We start from the raw sequence: 16,657 nt of genomic DNA, 5'->3' as shown, positions 1-16,657 counted from the left end.
CTCACTCAATCCTACCAAAAATATTAGGAGGACGTGCTTTCTAAGTGCCCTAAAAGTCAATGATTTATGAATATATGTGTAAGATAAAAATTCATTTTTTTTCAGTTGTCCAATTTTTAATATTTCTTTTTTGGTGGTACCAGAATAAATTTTCCATTTTGACCGATTTTGACTATTTTCAGTCGGAAAAAAACGCTTAAACATTATGGATTTCTTGCCTGTTGTCATCTGTATTGAAGTCCATGACTGCAACTAATTCATCTGCTACGGAATAGATAGATACTTTCAAGTTTTATATTTTGTGCTTTAAGTTCTTTCTCACAAATTGGCTCGTGAGCTTTGACCCTCCACACTGGCCCTAACCCTGTAGGGAACACAAGTACACAATTAGGTCAAACTTAACCTTACCTGACCTAATTAACAAACAAATGAAAAAATACACCTCATAATTTATAAAATCTGGGGAGTGATAAGTTAAAAAAAAACAGAAATCATGTATGTTTCTTACTTTTAGCAAAGGTTAGAGTTAATAGAATAATGACAGTACCTACTAGAAATTTCGAATAAAAAATTAAAATATAAATTCTATGAAAAAACTTCAATCAAAACCCCATTTTTACATTTTTTAACAAAATCCTAACAAAAATACACTTCAAACTCAGGTGAATTTTGACATTTGAGAAGAAAAAACTATTTGTAACCACATATCCCTCTTAAAATAATAAGAAATTAAAAATCAATGTTGACAATTTATTTTTAAAGTATGTTTAAGTATCCATCCCTTCTGAATTTGCTACTTTTTGACTAGATATATGTTGATGTACAGCAGATAATGATCTATCCAGACTCTTGACTGTAGATTCAGACTCGTCCGAAGGACTGGTACGTCCACTGAATAATAAAATAATATTAGACTAAATCATATAAAATTTTCTAGGTTAGATTATGAATTAAGGTTTCTTTAGGATGCTGTGAGTATTGGTGCAAAAAATATGACGTAACAAAAAAAATTAGCCAATGAGAGGCCGTTATTGACCAATGGCGGCAATGGTAGTGGACTCTCATTGGCTAATTTTTTTTTGTTACGTCATATTTTTTGCACCAATACTCACAGCATCTTTCTTTAGCTTTACATATATATATCTTAATATAGATATAAGTTTCTTTCAATATCTCTTTAAAGAGAAATTAAAGCCTAGAGTCTTCACCCTTAGCCTCTACCCCTCCTTCTCTCCTCTAGAGGTAGAGAGAAGCTTCTTTCCAAATTTTTTAAATTTTAAAATGAAAAGAAACATTAGAATCTAATTTTTTAGGGTGTTGGTTTCGCCAAAGAAGCATAACCAAATTGGTTAAGTGGTTACCGAGATCTTCTACTACAGACAGATACGCACCTGACCTGGCAACCCAACATAATAATAAAAGTTATACCTGGAATATGGCGAGGACTCAATACTTTGACTGCCAGACTTGTCATAGGTTTCCAGGTCACTAGTCAAAATTCTAAACATTTAAAAAACACTTTTCATAAAGTTAATAAAATTTTTATGGGTTAGACATTTTAAATTTTGACATATTTTTGCCAACCAAAAACCTGAACTATCTTTATTTTACTATTTTTAAAAATAAAGGAATATTAAAGGATAAGAAAATGTACAATGAATTGATGTACATCCCCAATTATGATACTCTTTCTTTAGATTAATTACTGGTTAAAAAGTTTAAAAACTATTAGTATGAAACCAACCACCTAAAAATCAATAAAAGTATCCATAGTTTTTAAGGGAATGAATAAAATAATGTATTTATAATACTTTGGGTTTTAGTGTAATTTACAGTCCAATATCCCTTCCCTCCCTGAGTAATACACAAGACTATACCTGACACTTTCCACAGGAAAGGTTGACCTAGCTGAAAAATCTTCCAAACTATCCTTCTCTATTCCAGATGTATCAGTATCTGACTCTGTGGTTGAACACTCAGCTACGCTCCTCTGGTTGTAGCTTGTTCCTGTCGCCTCCTTCTTTGCTACTAGATTATATAGAGTTGGGTTTAGGCTATTTTCAACCTTAAATCCTATTTTTAACCTGAATCTAATCAACAAGATGTTAGGTGCGAAGCTACACATAGTTTATGTTATGTTAAAAATGTATAAATATTTTCCAGTATGGCTTCGAAACCGATTAACATTAACTGGATTAGTATAGGTTCTGAGCAATACTGAAAGATAATGTATTGTATCGTATTACAGACAACCCTTAGGCCCCTAAGAGCCAAACTGGTTTTTATATTTTATATTTTAATATCCGAGGAAAGCTGTCTATAACACAATGATAACACAGTATGATATGCTGGTGGCTTTATTCTAAGAGAGGGGTTGGGAGGTTTTTTTTAAAAAATAAATAAAGAAAAGTTTCAGAAAAACAAGCGTTTGTAATACATAATTTTTTTTTTTGCATATTTATAATATTTTTGAACTTATTCAATATAAACAGTTTGAGCTTTTATTTTTTAAATTTAATTTCTTAATTCATTGTTATTAAGAAATTTTATATTTTAAAATGCATTTTACCTCTTAAAAATTATTGAAATCGTCTTATTTTGAATATTATGTAATAAAAAAATCATCCATTAACAACTAAATTTTATTAAATTGCTCCTAAACGTTTGTTACCGATCTTAACCTAGCCAGCGCGGCGTAACAAATATCTTTCACCAAAGGAGAAGGGGAGTGTAATTATTAGTTATTGTAATCAATCAAAGGAATTTTGAAAATGCTCGTGCCTATCGAAAAAAGAACTTCCCTCCTTTAAATAAGGGGTGGGGGGGAGGGAGGGCTCTTTATTTTTAATCCCAGCTGAGTATAAGGATCACAAACCCTGCGGGTCTAATATTAAATCAATAAAACCTAATCTAAATTGACCTAAAAAGAAACACAAACACACAAAACTCCCCATCTCCTTATTTTAAATTTAATTTAAATTAAGGTGAAGTTAAAGCTTCTGGGCTACGAACTTTGGTCAAAACCGCCTTTTTGTCTGTTTTGTTTATTTACCTGGAGCTTGCTGAAAATAGCTGGCGGATAAAGAACCTGGATGGTGAAGTTCTGGATCCTGGTGGCGGCCATCCGGGCCTCCAGAACTACCTGCAGAACCTGATAAAAATGGATGTAGAATATGATTGGATATTACGACAGAGAAAAAATTTAGCTTGCTAACATGGACATCATTTATTGGTCAGTTCGTTCATTCGGGAAAAACAGAACTGGTTTTCATCTCATAATTTTTCATTTTAATATCATCAGAAAGCTGTCTATAATACGATGCGAAAAATAACTGTTACCTGATTGATCCCAATATAATGTGTTTATGCCACTTTTTCTGCGTTCACTTTGTTCATGAATCTGAAAATAAAATATCTTTTAGAGCCACTGAACATCCGGTCTATTACTCACTTTATCTGGTTGTCCATCAATATTTATTTGGACTTCGTTACTTGTGGATGTTGTCATCCTTGTTTAAATTTGCAAAGATTGGCTCAAAATGAAACATATGCAAAATTAAAATGCAAGGATGACAACAACCACTATTAGCGGTGCAAAAAAATCTAGGATAGACAAACGGAAGTCATAGAGCAGTTGTCATAAAAAGAAATTGCGATGATACATAAAAATCACGAAACCTTAAAAAATACGTATTTATTTTTAATCATGACTGACAGACCAATGAATCAAATAAATTATAAATAGAGCAGTCTATCTTGTATAGCTGACGAGAAAATCACATTTGCCACATAACGTTACGGACTGACGGACGGACAGACAAAGTGAAATGATATTACGCAATAGTCATATTAAAAACTTTATATATATAAATTGTATATTCTAATGTAACTATAATGTCAAACTAAATAGTGTTCAGCAAAACCCTCTTTCCTTATCTTTACTTATAAATTATTGCTTTTTAACCACGAATAAAAGGAAAGATAAATAGTTTATTCATTAATTTGCGGTTGCGCCCCTAGACACATTTCAGGGCACCTTAAAGAGTGATAAAGTTCGCATATTTTAAAAGAGGTATTTTTCAGTGGTTATTTATCGCGGGAGCAGAGAAAAAATCCACCAAAAAAAAAAAGAATATATCAATTAAACAGACAGACAAACACACGTAGTACTTTTGTATTATAATGATAAAATTATTAAGATATCAACGTCAATATACAAATATCAATAATTCATGTCTATCTGTACGTTGCGTACCATTAGATATCGCAAACCTTCATATTAATTCTAAGACAGTTTTCTTTTCCTTTTTTGAGAGAGTATGTGAACCTCTTACCCATGTAAAATTATTAGTATGAAGGGATTTCTAACCTTATTTTACCCTATATCTTTATCCAGGAATATGTATAAATACGCCTAGTATAATGTGTAGTATAAAATAGAGATTATAATATAAAATTAACACATTACTACAAGCTTTGAAAAGGACATGTATCATGCGATTTAGATATAATTGAATCATCTAATGTTTGGCTATTTTCCATATATGTGTGTGTGAGTTAGAAAATTGATCTTCCTGTATATTTTGCCCCAAGAGGTTTGATCAAACTAATTTTTCGTATTTTAGATTTAAAAGAAAAAATTTTAAAAGAATTTTAGGGAGGGGTATTTTTTTAGGGGGGTGTGGTATTTTTTCATTTTTGGTGTCCCACCCCCCAAGAAAATAGTTATAAACCTTCCAGGGACCTATGAGAAGCTACCCTGTAAAGGAGAACCCAATCGGTTCAGCGGTTAGTGAGATCCTTTGCTACAAACGAACAGACAGACATCGTTCTACTTTGTATTTTAAATAACTGTTGCAAGAACATCTTCATAGCTCATGTGGGTTAACTTATTAATAAGAATTGTTGCCAGAACATCTTCATAGCTCATGTTGGTTACCTTATTAATAAGAACTGTTGCCAGAACATCTTCATAGCTCATGTTGGTTACCTTATTAATAAGAAATGTTGCCAGAACATCTCCATACATCATGTGGGTTACCTTATTAATAGCCAGAACATCTTCATAGCACATGTAGATTACCTTATTAATAAGAACTGTTGCCAGAATATCCTCATATCTCATGTGGGTTACCTTATTAATAAGAACTGTTGCCAGAATATCCTCATATCTCATGTGGGTTACCTTATTAATAAGAACTGTTGCCAGAATATCCTCTAGCTCATGTGGGTGACCTTATTCATAAGAACTGTTGCCAGAACATCTTCATAGTACATGTAGGTTACCTTATTAATAAGAACTGTTGCCAGAACATCTTCATAGCTCATGTGGGTTACCTTATTAATAAGAACTGTTGCCAGAACATCTTCATAGCTCATGTGGGTCAGAGAATTCTGGTGCTCGACCAAGTCCTAAAATATGTAATGTCGTATAGATATTTGAATTTACAAGAGTTTTTTAAAAATCTTAATATTTGATTTAAAATCACGAAACCTAAGTATGAACATGTTGCAAAAATTGATAATAAAAGTAGTATTTATAATGTTATTATATTTTTAATGGTCATAAATTTAATAAAATTGCAGTATATTTCTCTTTCCCTTGTTATTATAAAAATTATTACATTTTTTTCAAGATAATTGACATAAAAATAACAAAAGAAAAATGGTGTCAAAAGTAATTTTTTAACACATTTGTATAAGGGACCTAAATTTAAACAAAATTTCATAAGGGCTTGAGTCAACGATTAACATAATGCTATTATAGCACATTGTGCCTTCCCTCCCTGACTTTTCAGGGGAGCAAAAAATCTTATAGTTTTCTAAGAATTGCGTCTTTCGAGACACGAGAAACAAAAATGTTCATATTTACCTGTGTCAAGGCGGCACTAGAATTCTTTTTCTCATTGCTTCGCGCATCCTAAATATGAAATAAAAATGGATATAGCTGAATATACGTTGATATTTAGACAGGGGAAAAATTGTAAATTCATAATATGGACCTCATTTATAGGTTCATACAGTAGGAAAAAAGGGGATGAAGTAATAGGGGGTGGGTGAAAGGTATCATTATTTTAGCTAGCTGCAAGCATCATTTTATCAGAGTACATGAAAATATAGTGCAACATTCGAGTAATAATATATCAATTGATACAAATGAATCAATAAAAAAGAAAAAAAAGGTTAGCATTCACTTCCGCACATGTAATACATTGTCAAGTCATCAGAACTGCATATTATTACAAATTATTGGTCATGCCTTCTATCCTGTAATACAAAGTAGTAATGTTTTTTAGTCTAAAGATTTCTCCAGTTAAGGGAAGCTTGGCATAAGTCCTGGGATTGTTTTAGTTTCTTATTTTTCAGATTCAGTATGGTTTTATGCTATTTTGATTTCCATAGCTTCCCTTGTATATAGAGTCTCTGGATGCTAGAGGCACAGCCAATAGTTTTATTTAAAATGTTATGGTGTCTTTTTTGCAATCCAATGATATATTTTTCTATTAAGTCAGACATTCAAAATTATTCGAGGACATTTTTAGTATTGATAATACTTAAGATTGTTAAAATTAAAAAAATAATGTATTTTTAATATAAAATTGGAAGATTTTCTATTAATGATTATTAAGTTTTAAAAGCTAACCTTTTGTAAATTTTTGTGTCCATATGTAACGAACAGATCTGATTGGTAATTTATGTAAGTTAGAACCACCCTACCAAAGTCAAACGTGTTAAAGATTCCTTTGCTAATTAGGAAAACGCATTTGTTTTTAGATGATGAATTGTCTTTAAAATAACAATTTTGAATTTTTTCCCCAATATTGAAAGCTCAGCCACTCTATAATGATCATCATTCCAACTTTCTTCTTTGTTGAGCTTCATTTTTATCTGGGCTTGACAGTCGCGCTTTAGAGGGATGGTTATTTTTGGGCCAGGCTTAGACTTCCAGCTGACTTTTCCCTGAGGCTTACAGGCGGTAGACGTGCGGCCTCTGAGTCCCGGCTTTTATCCTAATTTAAAATGTGTTTACCTTTCGAATGTTGTGAATAATCTGTACTAGCTGTACGTGAATAGAGCTGGGATTTCCGGAACTGTTCTCATCTAAAATAAATAATAATAACAAGGATGATAACGTTTAATAGTTGCGAATTTGTTGGAAATTATAAGAGATAAGGGGAAAGGAGCAAGATAAAAAATTTGGAAAGGAGTAGAACTAGGAAAAATAAAGGAACCGAGAGAGAGAGTTTTTTTAGAGAGTTAATAGAAATAGTGAGAATGAGATATATGTAGATTGAAAAAGAGAGAAAGAGTGAGTAGAGTGAGAGAGAGAACAAATAAATGATGTTGGAATAGCAAAATAAAAAAAACAATAAAAACAGAGTTTCAGAAAGACAGACAGACACGGCAACTTATGAAAAAACTTCATTATTAGATACGTATGCCTCTCTCTTAGATATGTATAGTGAATACCAAATTTGTTAGCACGGGGAATGATAAATAACATTGGCAATCTAAAGTTTTTAACTTTGGAAACTATATTGAATTTTGATTGTTTGGTTCTTCCATTATAGTAGAATTTTGTTTAGATTATTAGGGATGTATGTGCATAAATTTAAAGTTCATTGTCTCATCCCTGAATATCACTCTCTTGGTGTAATAGCTAAGTTAATAGTTTTACTTTCTAGAATAAATAATTATCTAAAACGTGTTATTAGTCTTTTTTAAATTAATGATCTGTCATTTAATATCTCTAAACTTTCATCAAAAGTTTAATAAAAGTCAACTGTATTTTTCCTTGTTTTCTTTAAAAAACAAGGATGACAACATCCATAAAAGCGAAGCACTGAAACGGTAGGACAAACGGACATTAACACTTGTATAGTATCTGAACTGAAAAATCGGAACATAAATGTATAAATGTCGAATCAAAATTGTAGGTAAATTTGTTGAAAAACTGCTTAAAAACAAGATAATGTTTATGGACATACTTACATTTTTGGACTTGATTATAGAGTTGCTTCGCTTATAATATTCTTCTTTGTTGTCCCAGGAATCAATATACCAAAAATCAGATCAAACGGATAATTAAAACACTTGAAAATTTGTTGTTAAAAAAGTAGAATAATAAACATGTTTGAAATGGACGTACGGACATTCTGGTAATGATTACAGAGTTGCTACGCTTTCTAAATCGTACCCAACTACTACAGAAATCATCATGCAAAGTTTGAAATCGATAGGACAATTCTAACATGCCTAAATTAACGAATAAAAGCTATCTATCTCGGACGGACGTACGGACGGACGGACGTACGGACGGACGGACGTACGGACGGACGGACGGACCGACCCTAATTATAGAAAAGCTTCGCTTTTAAAAATTGTGTTGTATCATAAATTATTAAAAAAAATACTAAAGGGGTCAGACTCCTTGGAGGGTGTATCCTACCCCCTTGATTTGCTCAAGGAGTAAATTTAACCCCATTCTGCACAACTTTGGTCAAAAAGTATGTAAATTATCGTGTATTATCCTTATCCCTGACAATGACAAATTATTTGAAAAGAAAGGCTGAGAAAATATCATTATTAACAACAACGATTAGGTTAAATAGTAGCGAAAATTTGAATAGAGAATGGCTTGATTATCATCTTGATAAAGTTATAGAACAACATTTTCAGTAAGGGATGAAGAGTATAGGCCTGCAGTAGGCCTACAAGCTGCCGTGCAAGAGGCGCGCAGTTGCACAGGATTAAATATCATATAATATCAGGTGTAATGCCTTGGCCTATAAATAGGTGCAATTCAATGGCATGCACAGTTAGAACCTCCAGACAAAGGTTGTATAATCAAAGGGTTTTTTGTGAGATCCTTATAACCCTGAGTAATAAAGAGGGGTAAGAGTAAAGGGGGAATGCCTTGGCCTATAATCAGATGTAACTCATTGGTATGGGTTGTTAGGACTTCCAGACAAAGTGCGTAAAATCAAAGGGTTGGTTGTCATAGAGCAACACTATCACATAAAAGGAAAGATGAACTTACTTTTTATAGCCTGACAAACGGCCTGTATGTACTCAGCCAGCAGACCTCCGAGAGGACCCTCATACTTGCGGTGCAGCCATTCATTTTGAATCCTAAATAGATAATTTTTACATAGAGTTGCTTCGTTAATAATAAACTTTAAGAAAGTATCATACGTTGTTTTCTGCTTTTTTATGATGATTAAAGAATTGTCACGTTACTAGAAGCCTTTTGATCGATGTCCCTTAAGCGTCCATATTATGATAGTATTTTTATTTCAAGATGCGATGCTATTCTACAATATTCTTTGTCTAGTCAAGTTAATTAGGACTGTGAAGGACCAACTCTATAATATCAATTTATCATAAACTTATATTCCGTTGAGACAGCGTAAGTGTCACCAAAAAATGACGTCATACAATAAAGTTGACTAATGAGAGGCCAGTATACACTATAATTGACCAATGGTAAAATTTATACTGGCCTCTCATTGGTTATTTTATTATATGACCTAAATTTTTTAGTGCCACTTTACGCTGTCTCCATCCTGTTTGTTTGGCTTTTCATAATATTTTACTAAATGGTTTATATTTGCTATTTTATATGTGCTACGCTTCCTAATGATGTTGACATACTTGTTGTTTTATAAGGTAAAGTCTAATTATGCTTAGTAAAAATGAAATTATTTATAAAATACAATTACACAGTATTAATAGATATTTTATAATAATTATTACAAATCTATTAATAAGCAAATTAATAAGCTAATTTAATTACAATTTTAAATAAAGCTTGATACTTAATCTATATAATATAATATATTATGAGTGGAGCAGCCACTTTATAATTGGTACATGTCACAATTTTAGTTTAAGTTAAGGACCCCCCTCCCTTCCTCCACCTATTTAGGAGATTGAAAAATGCTGAGTGGACGTTTTTCTTTGTTTGTTTACCGCTTAATGTCAAGATAGGCTAAGGTATATTGAAAATTGAAGAAAAAAAATCCTAACAGGATAATACCCAAAGCCCCTAGAGGCAAGGGCCGAAGATGATAGTATTTTAAAAAGGGAGAGGGTAATTCAGTGCTCGATAGACAATATGAAGGAAAACTTTTTGTGTAAATATTTATCCTTGTTTTTACATAGGTAATTACATGCTAACTGTAATTACATTTTTAAAAGCGAAGCTTTTCTATAATTAAGGTTGGTCCGCACTTCCGTACGTAAGGGATAGCTTTCCCTAATTTAGGCAAGTTAGAATTGTCTTATCGATTTCAAACTTTGCTTGATGATTCATGTAGTAATTAGGTATGATTTAGAAAGCGTAGCAATTATATAATTGTTACCAGAATATCCGTATGTCCATTTTAAGCATGTTGATTTTTAAAACTTTTTAATAACAATTTTCTATGTGATATAATTATCCGATTGATCTAATTATTGGATTCCTATTACAATAAGGTTCAATATTATAAGCGAAGCATCTCTATAATCAAGTCCTAAAATGTCAATAAGTCCATAAACAGAATTCTGTATTTAAACTTATATATTCAGTTCTGACACTCTACAAGAGTTAATGTTGTCATCCTTGTTTATGTAAATAATTATTCTCATTTTTACATAATTACAAATATTCCAACTGTACATCTATTTTTAAAATAATTTTCATTTTGTTGCAAATCATAATTAAAACCTAATATAAGTTTGTTTATACAATCTAAGAAATTACATTCATACACAAGAATAGCAATTTTAAATTCGTAATCATGAATGAATTATATATCGTACTTCTCTTTAATAATTGAAATTTCATAAACAATATAAAGTTTTCTCTCTGGGGAGGGTGTTGGTACCCTCCCCTAAAAGTTATAAACCTTCTCTGAAACAATGAAAAGATTTACTGCAAAGAAAAGCCACACATTGAGTGTGAAAATAGATCAAATTTGTGTTAGGCAGCATGTTATGTGCGTTACAGATCAAATGAGCTACCTAAGAAGTGCCTAGCCACCATCACTGGACCAGTAGGTATAATCCCTAAAGAGTAGAATCCAATCTGTTCAGTTGTTACCGAGATCTTAAGGGACAGACGGACGGACAGATCTATCTAAGGAATAGTGACTTAGTATCTACATTATTATATAGAATGTTCCACAAAACACTTTCAGTATTTATATTTTACTTTACAGGGAAGCCTTACCTGGTATCAACTGTATCTAGATTACATCCCAAAATATTACACAAAACACTTTCAGTATGCTCTCTAACTCTTACCAATACTGTATCATCTAAAATATATGTTTTTGTTAGGGTTGGGCCGGATATCCGGTGTGGCCGGATATCCGGCCATTTTCAATATCCGGCCGGATACCGGATATTAAAACTATCCGGCCGGATTTCCGGCTCTATAATTTTTTATACTTTCTACCAAAAATCTCTGCTTTTTAAAATTTTAAATGGCTATAATTTTCTTATTATTGAAGCTAGAAGAACATTTTTTCTGAACAAGTTTAACTTTATGTAAATTTATATAAGATTTCTGAAGAAATATTTTTTGCTACTTTAGTATCTGGTAATTTGGCTGGTTATCCGGCCGGATATCCGGTAATTTGGCCGGATAACCGGATATCCGGCCGGTTACCAAATATCCGGCGTTTGAAATCAACCGGATATCCGGTATCCGGTATCCGGCCAAAAAAGTATCCGGCCCAACCCTAGTTTTTGTTAGTATCATGTTTCCAGTATAGCAGCCATACTGAAAAAATATGTATATCCTTCTAATACAGAAAAATTTTTACGAAAAAAATAAAACTCATAAAATTAATACTTTTTTTTGTTGGCCCGGGTCAATCTTGGCTAACAATCTTATACAGGGTGGTTTTTTTTAACCAGACAAAAATATTACTTAATTTAACCCACTTGTCATTGACAGAAGTTAATGATCTATATCTTAATTTCTTCATTGGGTTGGGGAGTTTTGTATAAGGAAAAAATACTTAGAATTTTTCAACAAGTTTTGCCTTAAAAGCCGGTTTTTCCAAAGTACCTATTTTTGGAAGATTTTTGATTCATGGCAAATTTAATGGGTGTGCAAAAATGCATACTTTTTAAAAATTTAAATTGCGCAGCTTGTGTTAATAGTAGAAAAATGTTATGCACACCGTTAGAATCGTCATAAACTCAGGTTTTTAGATATTAAAGAACTATTCCTGTACTACGCATAATTCATGAGCTACGTGGTAAAATGTCCCAACTGACTTAAAACTTTTCAACCTTTCTCACATTTTCCAACGTAGCTTTTATACTACAAATAGCATAAGTATGAAACATATATTTCCAAAAACTAAGGTTTATGACGATTCTAACGGTATGCATAGCATTTTTCTACTATTAACACAAGCTGCGCAATTTGATTTTTAAAAATGTATGCATTTTTGCACACCCTTTAAATTTGCCATTATCCAAAAATCTTCCAAAAATAGGTACTTTGGAAAAACCGGTCTTTAAGGCATAATTTTTTGAAAATCTATGTATTTTTTTCTTATACAAAACTCCCCAACCCAATGAAGAAATTAAGATATAGATCATTAACTTCTGCCAATGGCAAGTGGGTTAAACTAAGTAATATTTTTGTCTGATGCTGCGCAAAATGGTACAAAAAAATTGACGTCATATGATAAAATAACCAATGAGAGGCGAGTATATATTTTACCATTGGTCAATTACAATGTATACTGGCCTCTCATTGGACAACTTTATAGTATGGCGTCATTTTTTTGTACCATTTTGCGCAGCATCTTTTTCTTATTCAAAAAACAACCTGTAAGATAATTGGGGTTGTACAATTACATCGATTTAGCGTCCACTGTCTAATGCCTTAACCCCCCTATTATCTAAGCTCTCATTGGAGATAGAGGGCTAAAATGTTTGTAAAGTTTCCCTGTTTAATATAGAATTTCCGATATTAAGTCATATTTGGCTTCCTTCCCCCTTTTATTTGACAACCTTTGTTTTTATGCCTTTATTACTTTAAAACTTCAAATGGCTGTATTTCTTTTAAAGAAAGAATAAGAAAAATTTCTTAGAAACGTTCATTTAAAACTAAGAATAACAAGGATGACAGCATCCATAAAAGCGAAGCAATAAAATGGTAGAACAAACGGACATTAACACTTGTATAGTGTCAGAACTGAATAATCAGAATATAAATGTACAAGAGTCGAATCAATATACCAAAAATCATATCAATCGGAAAATTAGATCACATAAAACTTTGTTGTTAAAAAAGTAAAAAAATCAAGTTATCAACTAAATTTAAATGGACGTACGGACATTCTGGTAAAGTTATAGAGTTGCTAGGCTTTCTAAATCGTACCTAACTACTACAGGAATCACCATGCAATGTTTGAAATCGATAGGACAATTCTAACATGCCTAAATTAACGAAAAAAGCTATCCGTTCCGGACGGACGGACGTACGGACCGACCCTAATTATAGAAAAGCTTCGCTTTTAAAAACACAACTATAAAATGTTGAAAAAAATACAAAGATTAGGTTTCAACTTCATTAAGTTGTTTCTCATGAAAAGTTTGTAAACATTACGATGGAAAATTTGTTATGATGTTATATGATGTTTGAAAATACGCAATAAGTTTTTTTTAAAAATACAGACATCATCAAGATGCAACTTAGAGGGAGGGAACATTATACAATAATAAATTATGACGGTGGTATCCTGATACCTTTGGGCTGACTAAGATACAATATTCTTATGGCGCATAATGTAGAAGTATGCCTTTAAATTTATATACCTAAAAAATCAGCAAAGACTGGAGCACCCTGTATGCCTTTAAACTGACTAAGTTCGATGGTGTTATGATTCATACTGTATACTTATGTCTTTGAATTGACAGTAGCAAAGTATTTTATTGAAGGGTTTATGCGGAATGCGGATATATAATCGATGTTAGAGATCTAAAGGGATAAGACATTGGCAGGTGCACATACTAAATTATTATACACAAAACTACACTTACTTTAGATTAAATTAGTTTAAATGATTGAAAACATAATGAACCAACCAATCAAATTCACTAAAAGTTCTCAAAGTTTTGGGGCCAACGGATAAGAAAACGTTATTAATCAATGCAATATAATTACCTGAAATATCAGCAAAGACTGTAGCACCCTGTATGCCTTTGAAGTTTGTGCTGACCCTCTTCTCCATCCAGTCACAACTGCTACCAGATATCAACCTAAAAACAAAACAAGATTAGTGCTCGTGAAATATTATGCCTTTTTAAAATGATATACTACTGTCTTTTCGACTATAGGCATACATATTACATATCCCACAGAACATCTGAAAATGGATTTACTTGAATCTTACACCAGATTATCATGTAATACAATAAAGTAAAACTCATAGCTGGCTAAAATAACGATTACCCCTTTACCCTATCCCCTCCTCTCCTACTGGATGAACGAACGACCAATAAATGATGTCCATGTTAGCAACTTAAATTGACGACAATTTTCCCCCTGTCATTATATCCACATATTTTCTATCCATTACTCCATGTGTATAATAATGGACAAATTCGTTCTAGTTTCCAAATTTAATTATCCAACCACCTAAACCTAATAATAAATCAAAATTATGACAGTACTAGGTTGTCTATTATGCAGGGAGGGAGAGGTAGGACATTGGATTGTAAATTATACAGGTACCCAAAGTTTTATAAATATGCTCGATTTTTCGTTGGCTCAAAATTTTTAGTACTCTTGTAAAATCTTCATAGGTTAGTTCAAGCAAAAACTATCCAAATTTTCAACCAATAATTTTAATTTTCAGGAAAAGGAAATTATGTTTATCATCATTGGGGGTGTACATCAATTTATGTTCCATTGTCTTATCCCTGAAACTCTTTAAGGTAGATAGATAAATATAAAAGTAGATAAAAATATGGTTGTCCTATTGTTGTGTTTTAATTTATGATTCGGCTTCTTACAAGAATAAAAAGTAGATACACATGTTACACATCCATAAGTAGCGCAGCACAATAAAAATAACCTGGATTGTCAAACGGACAAAAAAAAAATTTAGCAAAAAAGAAGCTTAAAGAAACATTGGTTGGTTTCAAACTCAGCTGTTTCCCAACAGTTTATCAATTACCTTTAATTTACAGAAGAGGTGATTTTGTTTATTATCCTTGGGTATTGCTAATCCCTTAAAATCCCTTTTTTTATTTAAATTCATAAATTAATTGTGATGATATCAAAATTATTTAAGAAATTAGATCCTTTACAAATTATTGTCAAAAGGAACAAATAAATAAACATACTTATAATATTTTTAAATTTTATAATAATTTAGAATTTAGAGGTAGATATGTTTGCAGAGTATTGTATTTTTTTTATCCATTAAAAATAGTGGGAAGATGTTAATAATATAATGTTTAATATTCTCATAGATCTTCAGGGAAAAGACATTTGATGATAAATAGAACAACAAATACAACAAATGATGAGACAATTTCCACTTCTAAAGATATAATTATGGGTTGAAAAGTTTGAAAACCGAAGATTGGAACCAAGTAATTAAATTCAATGAAAGTTCTAAAAGTTTTTGAGGCGACAAATACGTTAGAAACCTTGGGTACCAGTTTAATCTGCAGTCCAATGTCTCCTCCCTCTCTTGAAAGTTCCTAGTAAACCAAATGATACATGTTTTTTCAACACGGTTCAGCATATTAGTGTACAAACATATATTTTAAATGTTCTTAAAAAGAGAAAATAAAACAAAGATATATAAAAAAGGAACGTCATTTTGATATTTTTTATTTATTTACCGCCCCCTACATGTAAACAAAATATTTAAAACGGCTAAGTGGGTGAAAATTAGTAATTTTTAATGTTATGACGTTAAACAATATTTTTCTTGTATTTATAATCAACATTCATTAGATTTGGGAGAAGGAAGGTGAAACGTGATGTAATAAACATTTTGATTAATAAGAAAAAACAATCCGGCCAGATTTTGGTTAGAACGTGTTCACATTTTGTTAAAGAGAACATTTGTTTCATCCATTCATTGTATAAAGTTGTACGTTTTTTTGTCTGAATAGGATGCTATAAATGAATTTTCATTTTGCTGAGAACCGGTTTTGATCCACCAGCTATTAACAGGTTTTTAAGCCATACTGAAATATTTTTCCCAATAATTTTATACCATTGCTACCAGTATATATTAAAGCCCTTTAATTGTGAAATTTTATGTTAGTGCCTTCATATGTAAATATATATATCTATATATAAATATAGCTCGGTTCGAAATATAATTGCATGCTACTACAGGCAGCATGTTTAGATTTAGTAGCATGGTTCAAAATATAATCCTATGGTACTGCCTAAATCAGTATATATGTATAGAGTAGCCCGGTTCGAATATAATTTCAGATTACTAATATGTTTTAAGCAAAGCCCGATCCAAAGATATTTTATATTACTGACTACAGATTAAGATTTATTAGCCCGTTTCAATATCTATAATACAAAGTAGTACGATGTCTGTCTGTCTGTCTGAAGCTTAAGATCTCATTAACCACTGAACCGATTGGGCTCTACTCTTCAGGGAATATA

At 31.7% G+C, this 16,657-nt stretch overlaps 1 protein-coding gene across 1 annotated transcript in view; it reads right to left on the bottom strand.

Moving 5' to 3' along the window:
• LOC145322984 (uncharacterized) overlaps positions 1 to 16,657 on the bottom strand; it is a 162,009-nt gene that overhangs the window by 70,171 nt on the left and 75,181 nt on the right. Inside the window, exons 7-18 of the mRNA XM_080165372.1 lie at positions 14,177 to 14,271; positions 11,216 to 11,303; positions 9,041 to 9,132; positions 7,031 to 7,101; positions 5,873 to 5,920; positions 5,338 to 5,412; positions 3,340 to 3,400; positions 3,053 to 3,151; positions 1,878 to 2,028; positions 1,429 to 1,500; positions 784 to 891; positions 219 to 266 (exon numbers count right to left, since the gene is read on the bottom strand). Coding sequence (XP_080021498.1) covers positions 219 to 266; positions 784 to 891; positions 1,429 to 1,500; positions 1,878 to 2,028; positions 3,053 to 3,151; positions 3,340 to 3,400; positions 5,338 to 5,412; positions 5,873 to 5,920; positions 7,031 to 7,101; positions 9,041 to 9,132; positions 11,216 to 11,303; positions 14,177 to 14,271 — 1,008 coding nt within the window. The remainder of the gene's footprint in view (positions 1 to 218; positions 267 to 783; positions 892 to 1,428; positions 1,501 to 1,877; positions 2,029 to 3,052; positions 3,152 to 3,339; positions 3,401 to 5,337; positions 5,413 to 5,872; positions 5,921 to 7,030; positions 7,102 to 9,040; positions 9,133 to 11,215; positions 11,304 to 14,176; positions 14,272 to 16,657) is intronic.

Source organism: Acartia tonsa, chromosome 6 (assembly GCF_053477335.1).
Source record: "Acartia tonsa isolate MP-2025a chromosome 6, ASM5347733v1, whole genome shotgun sequence".
In the NCBI taxonomy this organism is placed as follows: Eukaryota; Metazoa; Arthropoda; class Copepoda; order Calanoida; family Acartiidae; genus Acartia; species Acartia tonsa.
Note: the sequence above shows the minus strand (reverse complement) of the source record. Positions and strands in the feature narration are given on the sequence as shown.